Raw genomic sequence first — 25,211 nt, 5'->3', positions numbered from 1 at the left:
ACACGTAAGACCAGGAGATGTCTACAATGAGGAGCGCTCTTGAAAATGTTCATCCCAACGGAGCAGCTGATCCACCCGTCATTGCTGTACCCAGCCCCTGCCTGAGCAGCTCAATTAGGAAGACATCCGCACTCAAAGCTTTAGGAAGGCCCGTGGGCACCTGGCTAATGGCAAACTTGAGGCCTGCTTTCAAGAAGCTTAGCATTTCACACCTCTGGCCAGAGCCACAGCTGCAGGCATTCTGGGAAAAGGCACTTCATCCATCAGACATCTTTTCCCGTCTGTCAGAAAGTTGCCATAATATACTAACTTCATTAGAAAAAGACACTCCAGATCTGCCAGAAAACTGTCATAGATTCACTTGCGTATGTATTACCAGATCTATGAAGTTAAAGGCTTCTGCCTTCAGATGCGAAGCCCTTGTGCAGTGCACAACCTGCAGAACTGTACACAGCAGCCCTGCTTGGCAGTCGGGTCTCACCCCCTTCACTGACCTCATCTTCTCCCCTCCCCAAAACCAGCCCTCACGCCCACTGGAGAACAACCTTGACCTCATAGTTCACCATTTTATGTGTAACAGCCCCACTAGGGGCCCCTGCTTTTATTCCTCTCCCCTTGCAGACAGCAGGAGTTGAAGATGAGTAAGAGAAGGTTGATGGTCCTATTCAGCAAAGCACGTGAGGAGGTGGGAGGCAGAACCCAGTGAATTCTAACGGAATGAATGTCCACGGGCCAGGAGATGGCCAAGGAAGTATGGTGGCTCACAGCACAGGCCTTGGAGAAACCCCACCCACTCACTAGCCAGGAGATGTTGGGTATACTCTTTTTGCCTCCCCAAATTTCACTTCTTTTTTGTGAAATGGGTATCATTGTAGGACTGCTGGAAGAATCTAAGAAATAATATGAGTTCTTGCCGAGTATCTTGTACGAGCTCCAAACCTGAGAGCTACTGTTGTTGTCATTATTATTATTATTTATTATTATTATTATTATTATTATTATTATCAGCACCATCAGCCTGGGGACATCTGCCCTTCAGGCTGTCAGCTTCCAGGCATTTCAACGAAATGGGGACAATCCAGATTTCTAAAAGCAAACCACACTCCCGGGGGGAGGGAGGGTACGTTATAGAGAGAAAGGGTTACTCATGTACCAAAGTGCCCACTCCTGGATAAATAGAAAAATCCAGACTGCTTTGACATGGCATTGGTTTTGTTTAGGGGGCAATCAGACACAGGGTGCAATGCACCCAGTTTTGTCCCAGGTAGCTCCCTGTGCTCTCTCCTCCTGCCCCTGCCCCCTGTGCTTCCACTGGCCCCGCCCATGTGTCCCCAGAAGCCCCATGGCCAGAGGCTGACCAGGGGCATCCAGTAGGCACTGGCCCAGCTTTGCAGTGAAAGGACCCAGGTTTCAATCTGAGCCCTGCTGCGTGTGAGCTGCACGGCCTTCCCCCATCTGTAACACGAGGCAATCACGGTACCTGCCCGACGTGGCCGCCGCGCTAGCCAGCTGAGCTCTAAAGCACCTGGTCTGACGATGTGGTGTCACTGGCATTACTATCACCTGGGAGGCTTCAGCACAAGGTGGGGGGGTGGGGGGAGGGGCGGTGAGAGGAGGGGCCTGACAAAACCTGTTCTCAGTTCTCTGACTTGCTTCCTGCTCTGTCCACACACACACACAATTCTGACCTGGTTGTCACCTCCATCTGGCCAGAATATTGTATCCAACCCTTTTGACAGAATTACCAAATGCATTTTTTTCTTATTACTACGTTTCAGTTAGAATAAATTCAGCTGCAAGTAAAAGAATACCCAACTCCCAGTGGCTGAAACAACAAAGACGTTTACTTACCTTGTGTAACAGGTCACCGGGTCAGCAACAAAAATATTGCTTTTTTTTAATCACTTTTCTGGTCAGCCATCACCAGTGTGTCAGCTTTTTGTCCTTAAGATTTGGCCCTCAGCGTGGCCTCAGCTCCAGAACCTGCCGGTGTCCAGAAGAAGTGAGGCCCTTTTTCAATAGACAGCAAACTCCCTCCCAGAGTCCTCTTCACAGAAGTCCCCTTATATTGCAGCTAACCCAATCTTGCCCGGGGGAAATGGGATGTTTCTGCTGGCTTCCACCTGTCACAGCTCATCCCTGAGGCCGAGAGAACAAGAATAAGTAAGCAAGAACGGAAAAGTGGCCGTCACTTCACACGATGAGCCCCTCACTGATCACAGGAAGGAGCTGGGGCCCAGAGTGGTTACGTCTGTCGTCCAAGGCCACAAACGACTTTGCAGAAGGGCCAGGAAGAAAACTGGCCACCGGCCTGGCAAGCTCTTACCACGTCACCTCCTTGTGCCTGTCAACCAACCATGGCTGACTGTAAGCCCTCAGAGGGCAGGAGACTGTCCTCAGGACTCTCGGAGCTTGGCCAGAGGCATGATAATGACCAAGTCAACACTGTTACAGAAGAGAGCCCCCAATGTGCCCAGCTACGCTTCACCCGCCTCCAAGCTCCACGGCTGGGGAGCCAAAGCACTTCCTGCCCCTCGAAAGAGCTTGGCAGGCGAGTCAGCGGGAACCCAGAGCCTGACAAACAGCATCTCTGTAGCTGCCTGGACACCTGCCAAGCCGCCTCATTCCCCAGGGCTGACCTCATGTTTCTGAAGAGCCTCAAGACGCCTGAGGTCTGTGTGTTGCCTCTCCTGGTTCAGTTCTGCTGCCAGTAAAGGAAATGGCCCAGGCTGGGGGCCACGTGAAGAGGTGGGGACAAAGAGCCCAGCAGCCCTCCCCAGCACCCACCCTGCCAGAGCCTTCTGCCTGTGCCACGCAGGCCCATTCCAGGAGAAACTGAGCAACACCCTCTCACCTCTGAGATGACGCCCGTCCTGATCTGTCTTCCTGCCTCCACCAATCCAAAGGTGTCCCTTGAAGACACTTTCACACTCAGGCTATTTCTGTTGCATTCCAGACTTCTGGAAAGGAACAAAAGGCACTTCAACTTCCTTGGAGGTGCTAAGAACATCTCTGAAGTCAGTTCCACCTCAACGAGAGCCAGAGAGCTCACCGCCAGGCTGAGGCTTGTGCTTGGCGACAAAAGTAACTATAGTTAACCCAGAGCTGAACCAGGCACCCACCCCGGCCTTCCTGTGGTCACCCAGTGCACTGAGGTGAGCACGTGACAAAGGCCTTCATGCACTTTTGGCTCCACTTCCAAATATTCTTTCTGGGTCAAACACCTACTGGCATTAGACAGTGGGCAAGGTCAACAGCCTGTGGAAACAGAACGCAGCCAGACCCCCAGGACCCACGAGCTCCCTTCCACCACTTTCCAGGGCATCTTCTAGCAATTGTCGGTACCCACCCACCCAGCCTGCAGCTCCAAATCAAGGCGTTTGTTCTTACTCACATTCACTTAAAAGTTTTTATTCCCCTTATAAAACCACACACACAATCACGTAGGAGAGGAGAGAGGCCTCACTCTTTTGCCATCCTCTCTTTGGCCTGACCAAGCGGGATCAGACACAACAGCAGGCGATTTTAAACTTTCCTTGCAGAAGTTTTTCTCAGAACGGTAGCTCCCACTCCTCAGAACTTGAACTGTCTGCATACCTTGAAAGCATGCAGGCTGCAGGGCTGCGCGAACAGAGAGGAATTTTCCATTTATAGAATAATAAGCTTCCTACCAGTCTGGGGGCCTCGTTCTCGTGGTAAGAGCTCAGAGTTGTGTCAGCAAACCTGCCACGCTTCGGCAAGAGCCCCAAGCCACTCGGGCTCTTTTATTTATTTTTGGTGGGAGAAGGGGAGGAAATAAAGGAATGACTTTTTCACTTGAGCGCCAACACAAACTTGAAAAAGGAACTGGGTTGGCAAGTGCAGAATATTACTGCCTGGTTTCAGGACCTAAATCAACCATTAGGGAGGAGGTGAGGAAGAGACTGGAAAAACACATCTACAACCCTTCCCACGGACAGGTGGCCGGAAGAGGCATCACATTACTGCCTCTTGTGCTTCCCTGCGCCTGCCGCCTGGACCCTGCACTGCACCTGAGGGTGCGGGCCTAAGCAAAGGCATGGCCCCAACTCACTTCTCTTCTTCCAGTGTCCTGTGTTCTACACTTGATTTTTGCTGCTGCACACACAGACTCATAGTCTGAAATCCCTTTGGGGTCCGTGGTATAGCAGGAAGGCCACCAAAGTAGGCATGCTGGGGCCCAGGTCCTAGTTCTGGCTGGTACATATTCACCATGTGACCTTAAAGAAGTCCCTCTCTGAGTCTCATTTTCTTCTTCCTGTAAAGTAAGATTAGATTGACTGATCCCTGATCCCAGAGATCCCTTCCACTGCTGACATTCTGATTCTCTCGTTCAATCTAACGTTAACCGATGCCAGCACTAGTTTCTGGTCATCCTCTGCCGGGCCATTCTAAACCTGTGGGGCACAGCCAGACCTGTGAGCATGGCCTCACACCTATTGAGGACCTCCAGCACCAGCCACCTGGCTTCCGGTTTCAATAGGAGGGGGGGAAGACCCGCCACCTGAAGAGCCATGTTCGAAGTCCCACAGTACCCTACAAAGACCCTATCTAGTACCTAAAACTTACCTACTTCCCATGAAAACAAACGAAAATGTTGCCCCTTCTCCTAGGAAGGGCATGACCAACTTGCCTCTTTCTAATCAAAAATCTTCTGATTTTTTCCCATTAGTTTTACAAAACTATTGTACCTATTTCAAAGTATTAAATTATGATGCTGAATATGCTTTGGTTTTTCAAACTGCACATACACCCCAGATTGTGATAGCTGAAGGAGGAGAGCTTCACGCACAGACACACGCACACACCCCAGTCCTAGGGCTGGAAGGTTTTCTGGCCCAATCCCCATTCCCACCTAAGTCAGCAGCTTACATCCACCCAGTCTCTGAACACCTGTTGGGAGGCCGCTGTGTACTGTGCGAAAGTGCTGCGTCCTTCCACTACTTAGTACGGCGAGAACCACAACCTCTGTGAACCTCAGAGGTTTGTGCGAGGATTTCATCCAGTGGAAATCTCTCCAAAGCGCTGTACAAACTGAAGTTACCTGATTACTGAGCAGCTCTGACTTTAAAACAGCATCCTTAGATCGGGCCCAGTCCTACCTACTTCCCCACAGTTTTTCTTGCTGATGCTGGTGAGAAGGCAGGAGGCGAGAAGGGGCTTTGGGGCCGGGGCATTAAAGGTTGGGAGGTGCGTGCGTGAACCTTGGGGCCTTCCCTAATCGCCATGCATACCCCCCTCCTTGGTTAAGTCTCACCACCAGGCCAAAGGAGCCCCAGGTCACCTGTTCAAACCCAGGGCACAGAGCTCAGGCAAAGGCCGGCCCCAGCGCCTGCCCCACCCCGGCTCTCCCATCCTTTACTTTCCCCTCCCCACCCAGCTGCGCTGACAGGGCACGCCCCCTACCTCCGCTGCACCAATCAGCGTCCGGAGCGGCGCCCATGGCGCAGGGGGCACTGGTTGGCAGCCAATTAGCGCCGGGGCCCGTGGCGGCGCCTCGCTCGCCCCCTCCCAGAATGAAAGCCTCCCGGCTGCTGGCTAGGCTGGCGCAGCGCGCGGGGCGCAGGAGCTGCGCGGGCTCGAGTGGAGAGCGCGCATTGCTCGCCCGCCCGCCTCTGCTCCGCCTCCGTCCGGGGCACGGGTGAGGTGGCCCGGGCGAGGAAGCACAGGGGGCAGGGCCGCAGCAGCGAGGCCGGGGGGCGGGGAGGATCGGGGCCCGATAAAAGGCGGCGAGGCGGCCCCACCCCGCGGCAGGCCGGCGGACAGGCTCGGCGCGTCCCTTCCGTCCGGCCCGCGCCGGCGGCGGCGGGGAGGCGGCGCGCGCGGTCTGCAGCCCGCCCATGGAGGCTTTCCACTGGGCTCCCCACTCGCCCCGCCGCGGCCGCGCCCCCGCGCCCATGGCGCTCGTGCCCAACGCCCGCTACGTGAGCGCCCAGGGCCCGGCGCACCCGCAGCCCTTCAGCTCGTGGAATGACTACCTGGGGCTCGCCACGCTCATCACCAAGGCGGTGGACAGCGAGCAGCGCTTCGGCTGCGCCAGCGGCGGAGACGGCGGCTCCCCACCGTCTTCGTCTTCCTCGTCTTGTTGCTCTCCCCACTCGGGGACCGGGCCCGGGGCGCTAGGGCCGGCGCTGGGGCCGCCGGACTACGACGAGGACGAAGACGACGACAGCGACGAGCCGGGGACTGGGGCCCGCTACCTGGGGGGCGCGCTGGACTTGCGCGCGCTGGAGCTCTGCGCGGGCCCCACTGAGGCTGGGCTGCTGGAGGAGCGCTTCGCAGAGCTGAGCCCGTTCGCTGGCCGCGCCGCAGCCGTGCTGCTGGGCTGCGCGCCCGCCGCTACCGCCACGGCCGAGTTGGCGCCGCGCGAGGAGCGGGCCCCGGCGTGGGCGGCCGAGCCCCGGCTGCACGCCGCCTCCGGGGCTGCAGCCGCCCGGTTGCTCAAGCCGGAGCTGCAGGTGTGCGTGTTCTGCCGGAACAACAAGGAGGCTGTGGCGCTCTACACCACCCACATCCTGAAGGGACCCGACGGGCGAGTCCTGTGTCCCGTGCTGCGTCGCTATACGTGTCCCCTGTGTGGCGCCAGCGGTGACAACGCGCACACCATCAAGTACTGCCCGCTCTCCAAAGTGCCGCCGCCGCCCGCCGCGCGGCCTCCCCCACGCAGCGCCAGGGACGGCCTTCAGGGCAAGAAGCTGCGCTGAGCTCGGCCTGCTGCCACCTGACGCCACCGGGGTCACCGCCTGCCCACGCTCCTTTTTGGTCTGCACACCATCTCTTCCTCGCTGTTGGGGAGGCGTGGAGCTCGGCCGTTGGTCCAACTTGGGATGTATTGGTTTTTTCAAAGCAAGCCGGCCGTTCCAAGTACTTTGTCAAAGGGCGGTCGAGACTAGACGCTAAAATCTTGATTTGTTTAGTTTCTAGGGTGTGCACACCCAAACGGTGAAGGCTGTGTGTTTTCCAACTGAAATATGGCAACTTTGAGACGCTGTTTATTTACTGTAAACGTCGACCTACTTTAGGTGCACATCATCAGTATGAAATTGTCTCAATCTAATCTTGTATGTTTAATTTTATGAACAGAGGCACTTTACTAGGTCTAGAATATTTTTTTAAAAGCCTCTTAATTGAACTTAGAACTGGCGATTTTACGGAATGTCGGCGGCAAAATGACTATTTTATTGTTTGAAACAATATTTCTTAGTTGTCCTTAACCAGTTATCTAATTCCAGGTGAAGCGAGCCCCTGGTGGCATCACTGTGTTGGGAAGTGGAGGTTTAGTAACCTTTCCAGTGTTAATTTGGGTGGGTATTCCCTCCCTGTGGCTTGTTCGTCCTAGCTGGAGGTGGAAAATGCACAATCTGTAGCAGGTAGAGTACGGCTCCTTATCCTTTTATGTACCAGATCTTTTATTACTAAAGTAGCAACTAGCGTTTTCCACCTTTAAAAATTGTGCCAAGTTATAATCATATTGTGTATACACTTGGAAATGGTGCTGTTTAAAAAACTTGTGTATTTATACAGTAACAGTATATGAATTCATTAATCTTGCCTATAACTTTGCTACTTAGCCTTTTGTCTATGTACCCACCACACCCCACCCCACCCCCATTTCCAATTCTTTAAAAACACTTATCTTAATGTCAGGAGGCAGCAGCATTGACCCTGAATTGTTCAATTTCAGAGTTCCTAAATTGTGAAAGCTCATTCCAGCTGTTGCCTCTCTAAATGGAAGATGGAATGCTTTGCACTCTAGGTTAATAATAATAACCTGTGTTCAAGAAGGTTCCACTCTGGGCTGTCGGGCTTTAGGCACAGGCACTGCTCAAACCAAAATAAATACTAATTGTGGAGCAGGGACTGGGACACAAGGACCACCACCTCCCTCATATTCCCTTTCCCACAGGAAGGCCCCAGTCTGTTTCTGGAACCCCACCAGTTATCATAAACGAGATGAAACCTGATCCTTAGGCAAAGGTTCTTAACTCCTACTTTATCTCCCCCCCCCCTTATTTTTAAATTCACCAGGCTGAATGCCACACCATGGCACGTAGCTAGATCAAGACCAGAGGCAAGGGGCGGCCGGATGGCTCAGAGCACGAGCTCTGAACAGGGTTGGCAGTTCGATTCCCACATGGGCCATTGAGCTGTGCCCTCCACAACTAGATTGAATGACAACTTGGAACTGATGGGCCCTGGAGACACACACTATTCTCCAATAAAATTAAAAAAAAAAAAAGGCAAAACTGGAGATTAAGATGAACTCACCTAAAACAAAATGCATCATTGTCTGAAAATACTAGCAAGAGATTTATTCTAAGTATATAAAGATTCCAGTAGATTAGGTTATGAGAGGTTAGACTGCTCTCATGTTAAACAGCTAACTTCCTCCACAGCAGAATGGTGTGAACACTCCTTTGAAGGTGTGAGAGGCTGGTGTAAATAACATTGGATGGCTTGTGAGCCTTTTTGTTCAAGAAAGGGGCATGGAAACGAGGAGGGGGACAGGCACAGGGTTTCTAGGCAGGGAAAAAAGAATCCACTCCTCTACTTTAGTGCCAGGCCATACAAGTGCAGATTTGACGGGGCCTAAACTCAAGTAGCTTAATAAAGCCATATACTTATTCTGTTGTTTTTGCTAGAAAACATACCAGCCTTAAATTAGTTGCTTTTTGCGTAGCATTCAGGACAGTATGAATTTACCTCTTCTACTGCTGTTCTACCTTTTCAAGGGTCCCTATAAAACAGATTAATGCATTCATTCGTCAGACCAGGACTAGGCAGGCGGCTACTTTGTATTTTTAAAAAGAGCCCAATTATAGACCCTTTCCAGGTCTCAGGCAAGTGACTTTAATGTATCTTCAATATGAGAATGCCTTGGTGGTATGGACCTAAACATGGAGTTGACTTAAGTCTGGAAGTCAGGAGAGTGTTGGGAAAGGTATCCAGAAGACCTCACAACTAGTCAGGTAACCACTATATTAATCTATTCAAAATGCACCCCATGTCACACCCTCCACATTTGCCTGCTTTCCAGCTAACATTAAAATACTGGAAGTTAAAGCATGAACAGAGACTATTACTGCTGTTAACTAATTTTCCAGAGATCTGTTACGAAAAGTATACTAGTCACTCATACATTTAAAAGCAACCTTCCAATTGTTCAAAGTTTATAAAATCAGTGTGAAAACATTCTTATTAAGAACATGCAGTGTATTTGGCTACAAACAAAATGACGTACTCATATGGATACACGACTTGAGCTGCGACTGCCTTGACCGGCTGGTCCTTTTCTGTAGACATTTCCAGCGGCTTTTAATGTCTTTGAATTTTGATTTTCCTTGTGAAGTCCTTTTTGGAAGCTGCAGAATTACTTTGATTACAACTTTTGGCACAGATTTATTAGCCAAAATTACATGTTTTAAAATACCACAAATACATGTATACTTGAAGGGAAAGAAAACGAAAGTTGCAGTGTTAGCGTAACTTTCCAGTCTGCTCTTGGACACCTGAGAAACAGTCCTTCCGTAGTGTCCCAAATGTCAATTAGCCTTGTGAAATGATAAATCAAAGTGTCTTTGGTAATAAAAAACAGGTAGTCCTTGGCGTAAAAATATGCCACACATACAGAGGCCAACCTTCTCCTGGCCACTGTCTCCACCCCCACATCCACCTGTATTAACAGAAATGGTATTCTAGTTTAAAAATGAAGTAGTTGGGCCGGCCCGGTGGCTCAGGCGGTTAGAGCGCCATGCTCCTACCTCCGAAGGCTGCAGGTTCGATTCCCACATGGGCCAGTGGGCTCTCAACCACAAGGTTGCCAGTTTAATTCCTCGAGTCCTGCAAGGGATGGTGGGCTCAGCCCCCTGCAACTAAGATTGAACAGGGCACCTTGAGCTGAGCTGCCGCTGAGCTCCCAGATGGCTCAGTTGGTTGGAGCGTGGGCTCTCAACCACCAGGTTGCCGGTTCGACTCCCGCAAGGAATGGTGGGCTGCGCCCCTACAACTAGCGACAGGCAAACCGGACCTGGAGCTGAGCTGCATCCTCCACAACTAAGACTGAAAGGACAACAACTTGGAAAAAAGGCCTGGAAGTACACACTGTTCCCCAACAAAGTCCTGTTCCCTTTCCCCAATAAAATCTTTAAAAAAAAAAAAAAAGAAAAATGAAGTAGTCACTGGGAACATGAAGACCTCTGCGCGTGAGTAGGTTGGGCAGCTTTCCCTTGACACCTGTGAATAAATGGGGGGTCAGGAGTGGGGGACGTGGCTAAGCCCTGAGAATGGAAACCTAAGATCAGGCCCACCAAGCAGCAGCAGACCCTTCTTCTTATCTTGTGCGCTGCACTTGGCCTACCAAGGGGTCCTGACAGGAAGGGTGGGCTTGCAGACGAGCCTGGGAACCTGATCAGCAGACATGCATCTAAACGAACCCTCTTACATGAACTGTCCACTGGAGCCTGTGATGTCACAGGACAGTCCCCCTCTAGTAACTTAAGACTCAGAGCAGTTTACAAAAGAAAAGGCCCTCCACAAAAGACCTTTTAAAGACGTTCACTTGTTTGGAAAGAAAGCTAAATGTTTAAAACTGTGGTTTCCATCATGGTAACATCAATACTCCCTCTTCTGGCCTTACAGCTGTACCAACAGGAATTTTCACCACTACTCAACATCGGAAATAATTTAAGTGTCTACAGCCACTATAACTAACATTCTCTGAACTATGATTTTTCTCATTTCAAAGGAAAGCCCAAGATGGTACACCACACACACACACACACACACACACACGCATACAGGCTCAGACAACAGCATTACAAGGAAACGAAGGGGTCCTCGTTAATAAAGGAGGACGTCATAGGAGAGACATCCTAGCCACATTTGCTTTATGTTACGTTAAGGTTATTCTCTTGGATCTAGACACTGAGACACTTAATGGCACTAGTAAAACTCAAGTAAAATGAACTCAACTGAATATGCAAATTCACCACTATAAAAAACCACTTTGACTATAACCACAAATCAACACTAAAACAAATTCTGTAAGTATTTTATTTATCATTAAAGAAATACCACAGCAGCAAGTTCTGTGTTGGCTTCAATGAGACCAAATAGTTAATCTTTAACGTAGCTACTTCACTCCAAAATTGAAGTCAACACAGTCGTTACTACAAATTACTTATTGAAAGAATCTATGCTGAAGAGAAAGGAAATTAAGAAAAAGAATTTTAAACAATTCCTCCAAACCACACATTTATAAATATTGTCATATTTAAAATGCTTGAAACGCATGAGTTCTCCATTAATGGAAGAGCAGGTTGCTACTGGCACCAGAAAAAAGCTCAGCAATAGTTTACCAAATGCTTTAAAATTTAAATCCTCTGTTTTGGATTCACACTTGGGTGGTATTCTTGTCATTACAACAATGTCTGAGAATTGCTTTATACTCACCTCTCAAGTAAAATCTACAGAAAATCCCACTGTATCCAATGCTGGTAATGTTTACTGCACTTAAAGTGAACCTAAAAACTTTCTAAATTTAGGTAATACCTCAAAATACCTAGAGGTATAGAGGTATGTCTCAGCTGCTAATGATGTGAAAACTGTGTCAGCTCCCTGCTTTAAAGAGTCATGAAATACATTTTCTATAACAGAACCTTACCTCATTCCAAATTAATATATTTCAAAATAAAAAAAAAAAAAAATAAAAAAAAAGGATCAGCTCTATACCAAGATATAGGTGTTACTCAATACCTGAAGGGTTCACATTTTAAATTTATTTTTTAGTTTTTCTTTTTTGTAAACAAGTGATTGATGAAATAATGCAACACCTTAAATTCCAGAAAATGGCATGGTTTTCCAACCTCCTGTGGATACGGTGCATGATCAATCTATTATATAGGATTAATACAAGTTCATGCTTTTTGTGTTATGGTGAGACAACATTAAAGAATCCAATTTAGACAGGTTGAAGCACAAGTATAATAATCCTTGAATGTAATCAAACCTATGTAAGACATGAGTTTGAATCCATTATCTTGAGACTTAACGTCGTACTGTAGTCCACCCGTCTTCATCAGTCTCATTTTTAGTACGACGAAGAGATTCCCTATCTTTCTCAGCTCTCCACGAGGCCTTCTCTTTTTCACCTTCTCTTTCTCTGTCTCGGTCTCTTTCCCGATCTCTTGAAAGAGCTGGGGGAGGAACACGACGAGGGGCATCCCGCTCTTCTGCCCGGTCATCTTTCCTGTCATCAGCACGTCTCCAAGAACTTGCTAAAAGTTTAATTGAAAGAAAAATAAAGTTTGTACTATATTCTATTGGCTCAGACTAAACAACTTCAGAAAAAGGAATGCCTCAAGTTACTCAGAAATCCTGTACTGAAGATAATACAGAATCGCCATGAAAAACCAATAAAAGGGGGCTGCCATGGCAGGCTTGCTGAAGACCACTGGTCTTGTGGGATTGGGTGTATGAGAATCCACATGAGAGGCTATGAATACTGTACACAAAGATTCTTGATGTTCTTGAGCAAATCCCTAAAAATGCAGCATACAGAAAGTATACCAAAAAAAATCACAAATGAGAAGCTGGATATGGTTAAAGCAGAACCAGATGTTAAGAAATTAGAAGACCAATTTCAGGGTGGCCAAATAAAAGAGGTGATTCTTCAGGCTGAAAGTGAACTGAGTTTGGCGAGAGAAATAATACAATGGAAACTATGTGAGCCTTTAGTGGAAGAGCCTCCACTATAATATGGCCAATATAATCATCAGAAGACTTGTGTTGACAGGAAACTGATATAATTAAACATTGTTATACATTAAAAAAAAAAAACAATAAAAGCTAAATACATTTTAATCATTTTGATACTATTTCTCACAAAATCTTTAAAACATACACACTAAGATATAATTCACATTTGCAAACAAGAAGAAATCATTGGCTTGGCAAGTGTGGTAATTGCTTTAACAACAAAAGCAAAAACTAAGACAAAGTGACAAAAATCTGGCTGAATGAAAAATTTTAAAATTAAAAGGACTTTTGGCTCTTGAAGACATTTTAACAGCTAATTAGCCATAAGAAAATTTTTAATTACAATTATAATAGAAGAAATATCTTTATAATCCAGTGGTACTAATACTAAAAGATTGTTGAGACAACTACTTAAATGCAATGATCATTTTAAACATTAAAAGTTTTTACTGGGGGCGGCCGGATGGCTCAGTTGGTTACAGTGCGAGCTCTGAACAAGAGGGTTGCCAGTTCGATTCCCGCATGGGATAGTGGGCTGAGCCCCCTGCAACTAAAGACTGAAAATGGCGACCGGACTTGGAGCTGAGCTGCGCCCTCCACAACTAGATTGAAGGACGATGACTTGGAGGTGATGGGCCCTGGAGAAACACACTGTTCCCCAATGTTCCCCCCCCCAAAAAAAAAGACGAGTTTGAGACCATCAGACTGTTAGATGATAAGGAATTACTAATTTTTAAAAAAATTTTACTAAAGTTTTAATTGTTACAATTTCAGAGAATGTTTTACACTTTGTACTAATCTGACTTAAATTAAATAACTGATAAATTATTTCATTTACATAAACTTTTCACCTGTATGAGGTGTGATATCAAAACATAGTGAATGTTTAAACAAAAAAAAATTATTATAGTTAAAGACACATTGCCATTAATCCCCCTCAAATTACTCCCCCCACCTCTGCCGGCTTCCAACAATACTTATCCCATCGTTCTTGCCACTTTCTGAAGCGGTTCTGGAAATCCTCTTTCGTGTCTTTAGTTGTGCTGTCGCAGCTGCCTCGATGTCCCCAATCACTTGGACTTTGGGAAAGAGCCAGAAGTTGCATGGTGCCAGATCCGGTGAATGTCAATGAGGACACACCGACGTGTTCATTTGACACAAGTTGCCGTGTACCAGAAGCAATGTGTGACACAGGATGATTTACAGCACACTTTTAAACACACCTTCTCTCAACCGTAGCTGCACCGAACAAGTTGAAATTTGTCACACACTATAACTAAGGTTCGGCGCACCGCTTCCCGTACTGAAGATTCCTGCCTTTCCGTTGGATGGCACTCAGCAGCAGAGTTCACTGTATTTTGTGTCACACATCGTTTCTGGTACAACATTCTCTGTCAAAAACATTACAGTGTGTCCTCATCCACCTTATTCACAGGATCTGGCATCGTGCAACTTCTGGTTCTTCCCCCCAAAGTCAAAATGACCATGAAAGGAAAACGTTTTGAACCAACTCAGGACATTGAGGCAGCCGCAACAGCACAACTAAAGACACTCATGAAAGAGGACTTCCAGAACCGCTTCAGAAAGTGGCAAGAACGATGGGATGTGTTCAAAGTGAGGGGTAGTATTTTGAGGGGGATCGATGGCAGTGTCTTTTACTGTAGTAAATTGTTTTTATTTAAACATTCACCGTATTTTTTAATCACAACTTGTATATATTTTTTGCTTACTCTCTAATTTAGTTTACTATTGTGTTTCCCCAAAAATAAGGCCAGGTCTTATATTAATTTTTGCTCCAAAAGATGCATTAGGGCTTATGTTCAGAGGATGTCAACCTGAAAAATTATGCTAGGGCTTATGTTCTGGTTAGGGCTTATTTTTGGGGAAACAGTATTATACTTTGAATTTAGAGATGAGCTAACTTCATAAAGCAACCAATGAGTAAATTTATGAAATCCATGACTTCTCAACTGAATAAGTATCCACCACCTACCTTAATTTTGGTGTTCATACAAATTTACAATTAAATAAAATCCAAAATTCCCCCAGAAATTATGGTTCTCCAATAGTTCAGACCACTCATACCTTCTTCACGCTCTGCTCTGAGAGGAGGTCCTCTGCGGTCTCTGTCATCTCGTCTTTCTCTCAGATCACGGCGATCATCTCTGTCACGACGACGGTCATCTCTATCCCTATCATCACGACGACTTGAATCTCTCCAGCTTGAAACTTCCTCAGCTGGGCCTCTTCTCCAGTCACCTTCATCCCTGTAGCCATTCAAAACGACATATTCTAAGTTCTGTTGTTAAGACGACATAGGTAATCATGTCGAAGTTGGTGCTCAGAGAGTTTACGACTATAACAGAGATGAAGTTTAAACTCACCACTTGACCTCAATCTGGGCAAGTGAGAACATCTGGAGCTGTGCTGTCCAACGCAGCAGCCACTACCCACATGTGGCTACTTAAATTTAAGTTAACTAAAATAAAATCAAGACTTTCCCTCAGTAGCACTAACCATATTCCAAATGGTCAACAGCCCCTTGTGACGGCTGGCTACCATAACAGACACTACAGATATAGGACATTTTCATTCCTGCAGAAAATTTAACAGTGACGATCTAGATTTATCAATACAAAGCCACTTTGGCTTAAGGAAACAGGCTAGAACTTTTACAACTCCTATTAGGTTGGTGCAAAAGTAACTGAGGTTTCTGCAACTATGTTTTAACCTTTTAAACCGCAATTACTTTTGCACCAACCTAATAAAAGGGCTTTTAATAATTTAAAGGCAACAAAACTGATGACCTAAACCACAGGGAGAAAGCAATGGACTGGCAAAGATAACTGGACCAAGAGTTATACAACCTGCAGATAGCCACAAAGCTCACGCCTCCACTTTCTCACTTTGTTAAGAGGTAATGTTCAATTAGATGACCTCTAAAATTCTTTTTTTAAAAAAAAAAAGCTACAATATAATTCTAATAGATAAATTTGGGCAGAGGGAGGAACAAGGAGCACCATTTCTCAAAACCGGCTGGGAGTACAAGGAGAGTGTGTGAGAGGATCCTGACTGTAAACCACAAACGTGCTATCAGAACACCTAACCTTGGACGTCTGAAGCGCTCCTCTCGATCCCCATCTCTCTCTCTGTCCCTTTCTCTCTCGGGGTCCTTGTCGTTCTCGTCACGATCTGGACCATCTCTCTCTCTCTCTTTTTCTCTATCCCATTCACGTTCTTCTGATGGTCTTGACTCTCGAGGTGGACCCCAACTCTCTTCTCTGGCTTTTTCTTTCTCTCTCCATCCACCTATTTTTTTAAAGAAGCGAAAAATTTTTTCCACTCAAGAAACAGATTAGCAATTATGAATAGAGATCTTAATGTTAACATTAATCCATCATCATTCTAAATACTAATTTAAGACACCACACCTCATTACGAAAAAAACAAAAACTAAAGCCATTCACCTCATTTCACAGAATCACCAGCTATTTATGTCTACCTATCATGTTTTTCAAACATATAGGAACATATAAGAAACTTACAAAGCCTGGGTTGAGTATCCCGTATGTAGAGATTCTGGATATAAAGAAAATCTGTTTTGATGGTAAACAACTAATTTAAGCAGAAAACATAAAGGGTGAGGGTTAAGACCTAGATCTCTGAGAGACAGAGCCCCAATTATGAGTTCATTTATATCTTGTAACATTTTCAAAACCTTTGTAACCAAAAACTCTTTTCATATCCCTGCCCTCCACCATTTACCACCCACGCAGTCATGAAACAAGGATAAATCCTTTGACCCTGCCCAACACTTAATATTTATCCATGTGGTATCCCAATCAAGAAACATTTTATTTATACATATCTGCACAAAGAGGCCAAAGGGAACAGAGATTTCAATGAAAATGTATTATAGCTCTAAGGCTAATAATTATTATGGCCGTTAGCATTTATAGTACGTGCCACAGCACTATTCTTAACTCTGCATATATTAACATATTCAATCCTATCCACAGCTGAGCCAAGGTTTCATAGTTGATAATCTGCCTACATGATAAAATTTATTTGTACCTTCTAAAGTAATACTCGAGAACTTTTACATTCACTCGCAGATACATGCAAAGTAACAAAATGTGAGTCGCCTGACAAGCACATTCTAGGCTAAGGTCAAACAAGGTGACGACGCTCTGCCATCTTGCTGCAGCTCTCATACTTTAAATATGTGTCCTTTTGGAGGTCTAGTTACTGTCACATTTTTACATTTTAGTGCTTTTGGTTGGTGATTTCATTGTATAAATGGCCCAAGCATTGTGCTAAAGTGTTAGCTAGTGTTCCCAAGTACAAGAAGGTGATGGATGGGATAGAGTGCATGTATTAGATAGGCTTCACTAAGGAACAAGTTGCAATGCTACTGGCCGTGAGTTCAACATTAACGAATCAACAATATATATTAAATAAGGTATGTTTAAATGGAAATGTAATAAACAAGGTTATGTACTGTCTGGTTGACAAAAATGTTGGGAATAGCAGCTCACAGGAACCTAACCTTTTTGTATTTCTCCTAGGAGCAAATGGTTCAGTATTCACAGACTTTATAAAACACAACTAATGCAAATTAATGAGAACTACACTGTTATCCCAATTTTATTGGAGGCACACATAAGTTAAGCAGCTTGCCCAGAGTCACACAGCTAGACAGCAGAATGAAGTGGGCCCTGATCATTACCTAACCGGCACCTGGGACCCCGGGAATCATCCATGCTTCGTCTGGGACCCCAATCATCAGCATTACACCAGAAGAGAGTGAAGTATGCACCAGAACCACTAAGGCTAAAGGCAAGAAAACTGCTCACTTAAATTTGCATTTAAATCAGATTACACTGAGCCAGCAGAGACCGGTAACAAGAGTTCAAAGAAAGAATGATGGTGGCCCAGACCCAAGTACATGCATGGGGAATAGGGAAGTGGGTGGGCTTAAGGAACACTGGACAGGCAGAACTGAACTAAATGGGAGATTTAACCTAAAGGATGAAAGAGAGGGCGAACAAATCCCAGATTTCCAGCTGACACAACTGTGGACAGTGGTGTCCCTGAAGGGAAGTATTTGTATATATGTGTGTAGGAGGTGTGTGTGTGTGTGTGTGTGTGTGTGTGTGAATTCAGTTTTGATAGGTTGAGCCTAAAGGGTCAGTGTGACACTTCCAGGCAGATATTTTGTTGGAAACACGTCTAAAGGTAAGGAAAGAAGTCATCTGGGAAAGATGGTAAAAGTCACAGACTTACATACAATTGCTCAAGAATAATGAAGTATGAAAAGATGAGCAGGCCAAAGACTGAAAAATAAGGAAATGAGCTCTTCCCATGAACATAATCCCATGGGTGGCACGAGTACAGACCAATGTTTAGTAAGAGTGTTCTTTTCTTCATTATTTATTATGGGATTGGTCCAGGACAGAACCTGAAGAACACGCATACTTAACGTATGAACACAGGAAGAGGAGCCCTTAAAGCAGCAGTCAACAAGGCAAAAGGAAAACAAAGCACGTGACATCACTAAAGCAGAAAAAAGGTGAAGTCATTTAATTTGTTTTGGTGTGTGGGATACTGAAGGCAAGCTTTTGACATAAAAGTCACTGCAGAGATACTCTAGGAAAGATAAAAGACCAGTTTATCTAGAAACAGTAATATAGCCCAATCTGTCATATATCCATTAATATTTCATTTTTTCAGTTGAAGAATAACTTTCTTATTAAAAAATCAAAATGTAATTAGCCCTTTTAGATATTCCTTGTTTGAAATAACCTGCTACCATCTAAGAAACAGTGGAGATTAACTTGTGCAAAATTTTTACTTTCTATTGGTTAATACATCAAATGGATTCTATAAAGCACTCAATCTGGTTTTCTAAATCCCAGAATTTTACCTGGCTTGACAAATGGTCTCCAAAGACCAGGTCTCGAGTCTTCGCCCCTTCTGCTGGGAATCCGATCATCATCCACCCGTCTTGAGACCCGGTCATCATCCATATTTCTCCAAGGCCCCCTGTCATCATCTGCACCACGCCTGGAAATTCTATCATCATCGGCATTCCTCCAAGGTCCCCGGTCATCATCCATCCCGCGCCTAGGACCTCGGTCATCATCCATGCTGCGTCTGGGGCCCCGGTCATCATCTATCCCGCGTCTGGGGCCCCGGTCATCATCTATCCCGCGTCTGGGGCCTCGGTCATCATCTAGCCCGCGTCGGGGGCCCCGGTCATCATCTATCCCGCGCCTGGGGCCCCGGTCATCATCTATCCCGCGCCTGGGGCCCCGGTCATCATCTATCCCGCGCCTGGGGCCCCGGTCATCATCTATCCCGCGCCTGGGGACCCGGTCATCATCAGCATTACGCCAGGATGACCGCTCTTCATCAGCACCTCCTCGCCGCGGCCCCCGCTCCTCATCCATCCCACGTCTTGGTCCTCTGTCCTCCTCAGCTGTCCGCCAGTTTCCTCTATCCTCATCCAGCCCTCGTCTAGGTGGTCTGTCATCATCCGCATGACGCCAGCCGCCCCTGTCTTCATCAGTAATTCGTCTGGGAGGCCGGTCATCATCTGCATTACGCCAGGTGGGCCGGTCATCATCTGCCCCGCGGCGAGAGAACCGATCTTCATCAGGACCTCGTCTAGGAGCTCTGTCATCATCCACACCACGTCTCGGAATCCGATCATCATCTGGTCTAAGAGGAGACTCTTTCTCTTCATCTTCCCCCAAACGCCTGGGGCGATCATCATCTCTTCGGAGAGGCCTTTCCTCATCCCGCCCTTCTCCACGTCTCCACTCCCTACAGAGCAACAAGCCAAACATTTTTAGGAGGAAATTTTCTAAAACAGCACATGATCCTTGGGGATTTCACTCACTTTTAAAAATCACTTCAATGTAAATCCATTAATCCTGCTCCTAAAATATTTTCTCCTAATAAAAAAAACCCCACAAAATCCAAAATACTACATCAACGAATAAAGCAATAAGCAGACAACTGCCTTAAAAGGTATCTGCACTTTACTAAGAGTACGTTGGCAATTTTAAAGAATGGTTTGATTTACTTAAATTTAAAGGAAAAGAAAAATGTGTTATGGAACTATTCATTCTTACTCTGGCTTCAATACTATTCAATTAGGGAATTAAAAAACTGGAGCACATTATTTCTCAAAATGTTTAGAAGTCAATTAATTACAGCAGTATTGAAGTAAACTATGAAAAACATTTCAGTAATAGAGATGCACACAATTCTTCACAGCTCTCCTTTCCCCAACCCTATAAAACAAACCAATTAGAAAGCTACTAATAAGATATTAACAGGGCCTACGATTAGCTGGTACTACTTTCCTTAACTCTACTTACTTCTCCGGCAGGCCTCTTCTCCACTCAGACTCTACTTCAGGTCCTTTTCTCCATGTGCCTTCGGAATCTCTATCGCCCCAACGAGAGTCCTACATTGACCAAAGTTAGTTAAGATGCAATGTTTATTACAATTACAGGTACTGTAATTCAACAGTTTTCGAACTTCTATTGAACAATCTTAAGTCTTTAAATATGAACAAGTTTAAAAATTGTTTCTTTTTAAACCTGAAATCAGACTGATAGTACAGTGAAACTGGTATTCGCAGGTATTGCAGGTGGCTTTAAAAATTGATAAATCACAGGGTGGCCAGATGGGTCAGTTGGTTAGAGCACAAGCTCTGAACAACAAGGTTGCCAGTTTGATACCCACATGGGCCAGTGAGCTACACCCTCCACAACTAAATTGAAGACAACAAGGTGCCGGTGGGGCAGCCAGATGGCTCAGTTGGTTTGAGCGGGAGCTCTTAACAACAAGGTTGCTGGTTCAATTCCCGCATGGGATTGTGGGTTGTGCCTCCTGGAACTACAGATTGAAAACAGCGACTGGACTTGGAGCTGAGTTGTGCCCTCCACAACTAGACTGAAGGGCAACAACTTCACTTGGAGCTGATAGGCCCTAGAAAAACCCACTGTTCCCAAATATTCCCCAATAAAAAATTAAAATTTTTTTTTGATAAATCAAGACTTGAAAGCAGTGTGGCAGCAGCCTCCTGGAATTATTAAAATGCCGCCAGATTTTCTTTGACCTAGAAATTCTCTTTTGAGATTATGTGAAAAGAGCCCAGTGTCCCCAAATGTACATAACAGTACCTACTAAACAGAGGTGGAACAAATGAAATATCTAATAGGGAATGGTTAAATAAACAGTATTTCCCACTTCAAAATACTGCACCGTCATTAAAAATTATGGAAAGGGAGTGGGAGATACTCAACACCTTTAAGGTGAAAATGTAAAGCTGTTACAACCTTTGTTAAGGGGCAATGCACACAGCTTGAATCACAAACACCTCAGAAACAGCTTGACTGCTCCTACAAACACAACCTAAGGCCACAATCAGAAATATAAGAAGGATATAAAACAAGGTCTAGGTGTGGGATGGAAGGCCTAACAAAAATCTAATGAAGCTGAGAATAACTATAATCCCACGTAGGTGAATAAAAGGATCTTTATTTAAATTTTTTAAAGTGTCTTGGCGATAAAACCCTCCAACAATTAGTGATAAGAAGCAGTGTGAAGGACAACGATGGCCAGATGAGTCATCTGCCATCATAGCTACTGACTCTGGGCTCTCTCTTAAGTTGGGGGCTGTTCTAAGAGACTTTCCCAAGTGAACAGTGAAGGAATAGAGAAAAGGAGAAAAAACTTCCCTAAGTTAAGGAAATTCAAGCCTCTCTAAATAAATTAAATCCTGACTGAAAGGGCACATGTGACAAAAAGGATGGAATAATAAAGACTGTACATTTAGGTACCTAAACATAGTCTTGGTGAAAATTTTAAACTCCCTTTACCCCAAGGATAGAGAAAACTCTAAAAGTTTCCAAGAAATAAAACAGAGTAACAATACCAAGACTAAAACAAACAAAAGAACTATGTGCACAGGAGAAAAGGTGATACAATGTTAATATATTTGAAACTAAATCATGTTTGCCAATATGGCTGTAAAACTGTTAAATAAATGAGTCAAATAGAGAGATAAGGGGTTTTAATGCTCTGGAGGCAAAAATATTCAGCTTACTGCAATGAAACATAAATATAGGTATGCTCAATATTTTCTGTTCTGAAGAGACAGAAGAGTTCTCAAAAATATAGTGTGTTAAAGTTTGACAGATTTTGGAAAACACTGATGGTGATCACTAAAATAATAGAGAAAAAAATGAACTGAGCAAAGTTCTTAAGTGTGGCTTAAAAAAAAGAAGGAATGGCAGAGATATGGAAGCAAATAGAAAGCTCCAAACCTATGTTAGGAATAAAACAAATAAAATATCTACCATGTAAAGTGCAAAAAGACAAAACTAAAGACTCTCCAATTGAAAGGGAAGGTGGGAAGGGGGCACAGAACAGAAACAAATGGTTGAAAAGGAACAAAACCATGAACATAGGGCAGATTTGCAAAACTAAAAGAAAAAAATCAGGAACACACAATCACAGGTAAATTATCCCACTTTCTTCAGAAGATGATGTTCCACAAATTAACATGAAGCAAATTAAATTAAATATCAACAGCTCTGATGTCATACACAAAGAACTTTGTGCCCAAGAAAAAAGAATACTCAAAATCTAACGTATTAGTACACAACAGAAAAATGTGTTAAATTCAAAAAAATTAAAAATCATATAAGGCCACATTCACTGATGACAAGAAAATAAAACTAAGAATTAGTAACAAGAGTAACAAAACTGGGGCCGGCCCAGTGGATCAGGTCCAACCATGCTCCTAACACCGAAGTCGCCAGTTCGATTCCCATATGGGCCAGTGAGCTGCGCCCTCTACAGCTTGTGAACAACAGCTCTCCCTGGAGCTGGGATGCTGTGAGCTGCCGTGTGCAGCCATGGGTTAACGTGTGCCGTCATGAGCGGCCGGTGGCCAGCGTGAGTGGCTGGCAGCCGGCGAGGGCTGCTGTGAGCGGCCAACCAACGACTGACAACCGACTGCCTCAGCCAGGGGGAACACAAGGCTCATAATATCAGCATGGGCCAGGGAGCTGTGTCCTACACAAGTAGACTGAGAAGCAACGGCTTGAACGGGGGTGTGGGGTGTGAGGCCGGGGGGGGGGGGGGGGGGAGTAACAACACTAAAAATCTATCCACATACATTAATTATAAAACAGAAAATGAAGACTAGTAGCAGTTCCTCCAATAAATGTAAGTGTTTGATACTAATAAAGGAGTGGAGAAAAGTCAGGCAACAAATCCTCCAACTACTTACTCTGTTTAAGAGGAAGCCTGGGCACACGCCAGGGAAAACAAAGAGCATACAGGTCGATGTCACAGACTTACGATAAGGCATGAAACTAGCTCAGAATGGCTATAGTATATAGGTGACTAAGCAGAAAATCTGACAGCTAAAGCTAATGACAAAAGCAGTAATCATGAAAGGACTGACTGTTAAGGCATGTTTTGCCTTTTACCCTAAGTAATGAGTACCAACCAAAGGAAAGTTTGAAACCCAAGAGCAGGTGTCATGAGCAAGCACGCATTATGGAAAATCAAGTGGGTCATAATGTAGCAGAAGGTCTGAAGCAGGGGGAAGATTATGCGCATGGAGAATAGAAGAATACAGGCAAAAGGAAAATATGAATAAAGGCAGGAATTTAGAAACAGAAGAAGGAGCGGTAGATTCAAAACTGTGATTAAGTAGGTAAAGTGCCACCAGTCAGGGGAGGGAAATAGACACAAGACAGAGGGAGAAACAGGTCAGTTCTGGACATGAGTGCATTTAAAATACACACTTAGAGCAGCATTTGCATCGTCTGGCACTCTTGTTAAAGTGCAGATTCTGATTCACGTTTGGTGTTAGGTCTGCAATTCTGCATTGCTAACAAGCTCCCAGGGAATGCTGAATACTGCTGGTCCACCAGACCCAATCTTTGAGTGCCAAGGAGTTCAAGAACTCACATCATCCTCTTAATTCACAACAACTCCTTCCAAGGAACAGGACAGTCCCTCTTCCATAGCACTGAGTGTTATCTTTTGTCAACTACTTCGTCTCATGAGATTTTTCTTACTGACAAGTACTCTTTGAACTGAAGCCTATAAAACCCCCGTTTTGTTACTGTGTCTAACTTTCCCCCCTGTTAAGGACCTTTGTCTTTGGGAAGACAAAGCATTACTAGACTTTAAGAGACTGGTGAATGTAACCAGTTTATAACACCATGCCCAGTCACCAACACATGCACTGACATATGGGTATCGTGCAAGAGAAATGGCTGACAAGCATGCATCATCCCAGGGCAACAGTCTACACACTCACCTTTCTAGAAAGTGGATCCTCACCAAGTCTTCGCTCTTCCTCTCTACGACGCTCCCTTTCTTCAATTTCCAACTCCCTTTGGCGTTTTTTCCTTTCTACTTCTTCTAACTTCTTGACCCGCTCCTGATATTCTCGAAGCTCTTCCTCACGTTTTGCCCTTTCAGCACGTTCTCTCTCTTCACGCTCTATAGGACATATTAAGTTAGAATGTGGGCCTCGTACCCACACCTTTCCTAGTGCTAGGTCTACTTTTCTGATATTAAACATGCAGAGTAATGTAGAAGTAAATCCTTTTAAGGTTTTAAAAATAGCTTACAATCAGCTAAAGGGCAGAAGATATTTGACAAAAACAAGTATCATGCCACTCGTTAACAGTTTTGTAATGACTGATACTAGGAATCCCTACCCAACTCCTGAGGATCTGGGATTCCAGATAAAGGATCATTTGACAGACTTCATCTGGCACATATTCCTCAAAAAATGTTAATGCTACAGAGAACAGTGATGAAATTTAAAAGGCAGCATTAATTTTTAAAAGAACACCAAAAATGTGAAAATCAGCAGATATCACATACAACAAACTGCAGACAACTAAGTTCTCAGTAACTGAGAACTAGTTGCAGTTAATAAGCCAATAATCCTGATTCCTCATTCCTTTATTTTCGAAATAAAGTTGCTATCAAGTGCCCTAATAGCAATCTTGCGTTATCACAGCTCCACTCCTGTCTAGTTACCTTTTAGCATTTGTTCTTCTGCCCTCCTCTGTTCCTCCTCTTCTTTTTCTCTGTAGTAGGTTATTCTGCGTTCTTCTTTACGTTGCCTTTTACGTTCTTCCAAGCGATTATGCCTTTCTTCTGCTAATCGCTCTTCAAACTGTTTAAGTTTTTCCTGTAATTGGTTACCCCCCCAAAAAAAAAAAATCAAAATTTTTGAAGAGCTACAAGCTAGCAGTAAGTTTACAAAAGCACTAGTTTCTGGGAACCATAAAAAGCAACCTTCAAGTATAAAACCCAGAATTTTCACATAACTGAAGTTTATCTCACATGTCAAATTTCTAAAAATGTAAACTGTTGACAAT

The 25,211-nt window shown here is 44.9% G+C and overlaps 3 protein-coding genes and 1 pseudogene across 3 annotated transcripts in view; 2 read left to right on the top strand and 2 right to left on the bottom strand.

Moving 5' to 3' along the window:
• The window catches only part of CACUL1 (CDK2 associated cullin domain 1), a 227,285-nt gene extending 221,149 nt beyond the window's left edge, over positions 1–6,136 (bottom strand). The window contains exons 1-3 of the mRNA XM_074338983.1: positions 5,997–6,136; positions 2,855–2,960; positions 1,852–1,983 (exon numbers count right to left, since the gene is read on the bottom strand). The gene's annotated coding sequence lies outside the window, so the exon portion shown is untranslated. The remainder of the gene's footprint in view (positions 1–1,851; positions 1,984–2,854; positions 2,961–5,996) is intronic.
• NANOS1 (nanos C2HC-type zinc finger 1) lies at positions 5,573–8,264 on the top strand. Its single transcript, XM_019725264.2, has one exon. It carries the CDS (start codon positions 5,859–5,861, stop codon positions 6,720–6,722), a length of 864 nt encoding a protein of 287 aa, XP_019580823.1. The 5' UTR covers positions 5,573–5,858; the 3' UTR covers positions 6,723–8,264.
• A 2,788-nt stretch (positions 8,265–11,052) lies between these two features.
• EIF3A (eukaryotic translation initiation factor 3 subunit A) overlaps positions 11,053–25,211 on the bottom strand; it is a 36,158-nt gene continuing 21,999 nt past the window's right edge. Inside the window, exons 16-22 of the mRNA XM_019725265.2 lie at positions 24,868–25,021; positions 24,134–24,318; positions 20,163–20,251; positions 18,701–19,602; positions 15,882–16,083; positions 14,860–15,041; positions 11,053–12,293 (exon numbers count right to left, since the gene is read on the bottom strand). Of these exons, the coding sequence (XP_019580824.2) occupies positions 12,064–12,293; positions 14,860–15,041; positions 15,882–16,083; positions 18,701–19,602; positions 20,163–20,251; positions 24,134–24,318; positions 24,868–25,021 (1,944 nt within the window). The 3' untranslated portion in view covers positions 11,053–12,063. The remainder of the gene's footprint in view (positions 12,294–14,859; positions 15,042–15,881; positions 16,084–18,700; positions 19,603–20,162; positions 20,252–24,133; positions 24,319–24,867; positions 25,022–25,211) is intronic.
• LOC109444119 (NADH dehydrogenase [ubiquinone] 1 alpha subcomplex subunit 5) lies at positions 12,301–12,773 on the top strand (annotated as a pseudogene).

Source organism: Rhinolophus sinicus, linkage group LG07 (genome assembly GCF_036562045.2).
Source record: "Rhinolophus sinicus isolate RSC01 linkage group LG07, ASM3656204v1, whole genome shotgun sequence".
Taxonomy (NCBI): domain Eukaryota; kingdom Metazoa; phylum Chordata; class Mammalia; order Chiroptera; family Rhinolophidae; genus Rhinolophus; species Rhinolophus sinicus.
This window is presented reverse-complemented; position numbering and strand designations above follow the sequence as displayed.

Coding starts and splice junctions, on each gene's coding strand:
- NANOS1 (XM_019725264.2), top strand. CDS start 5,859: ATGGAGGCTTTCCACTGGGCTCCCCACTCGCCCCGCCGCGGCCGCGCC.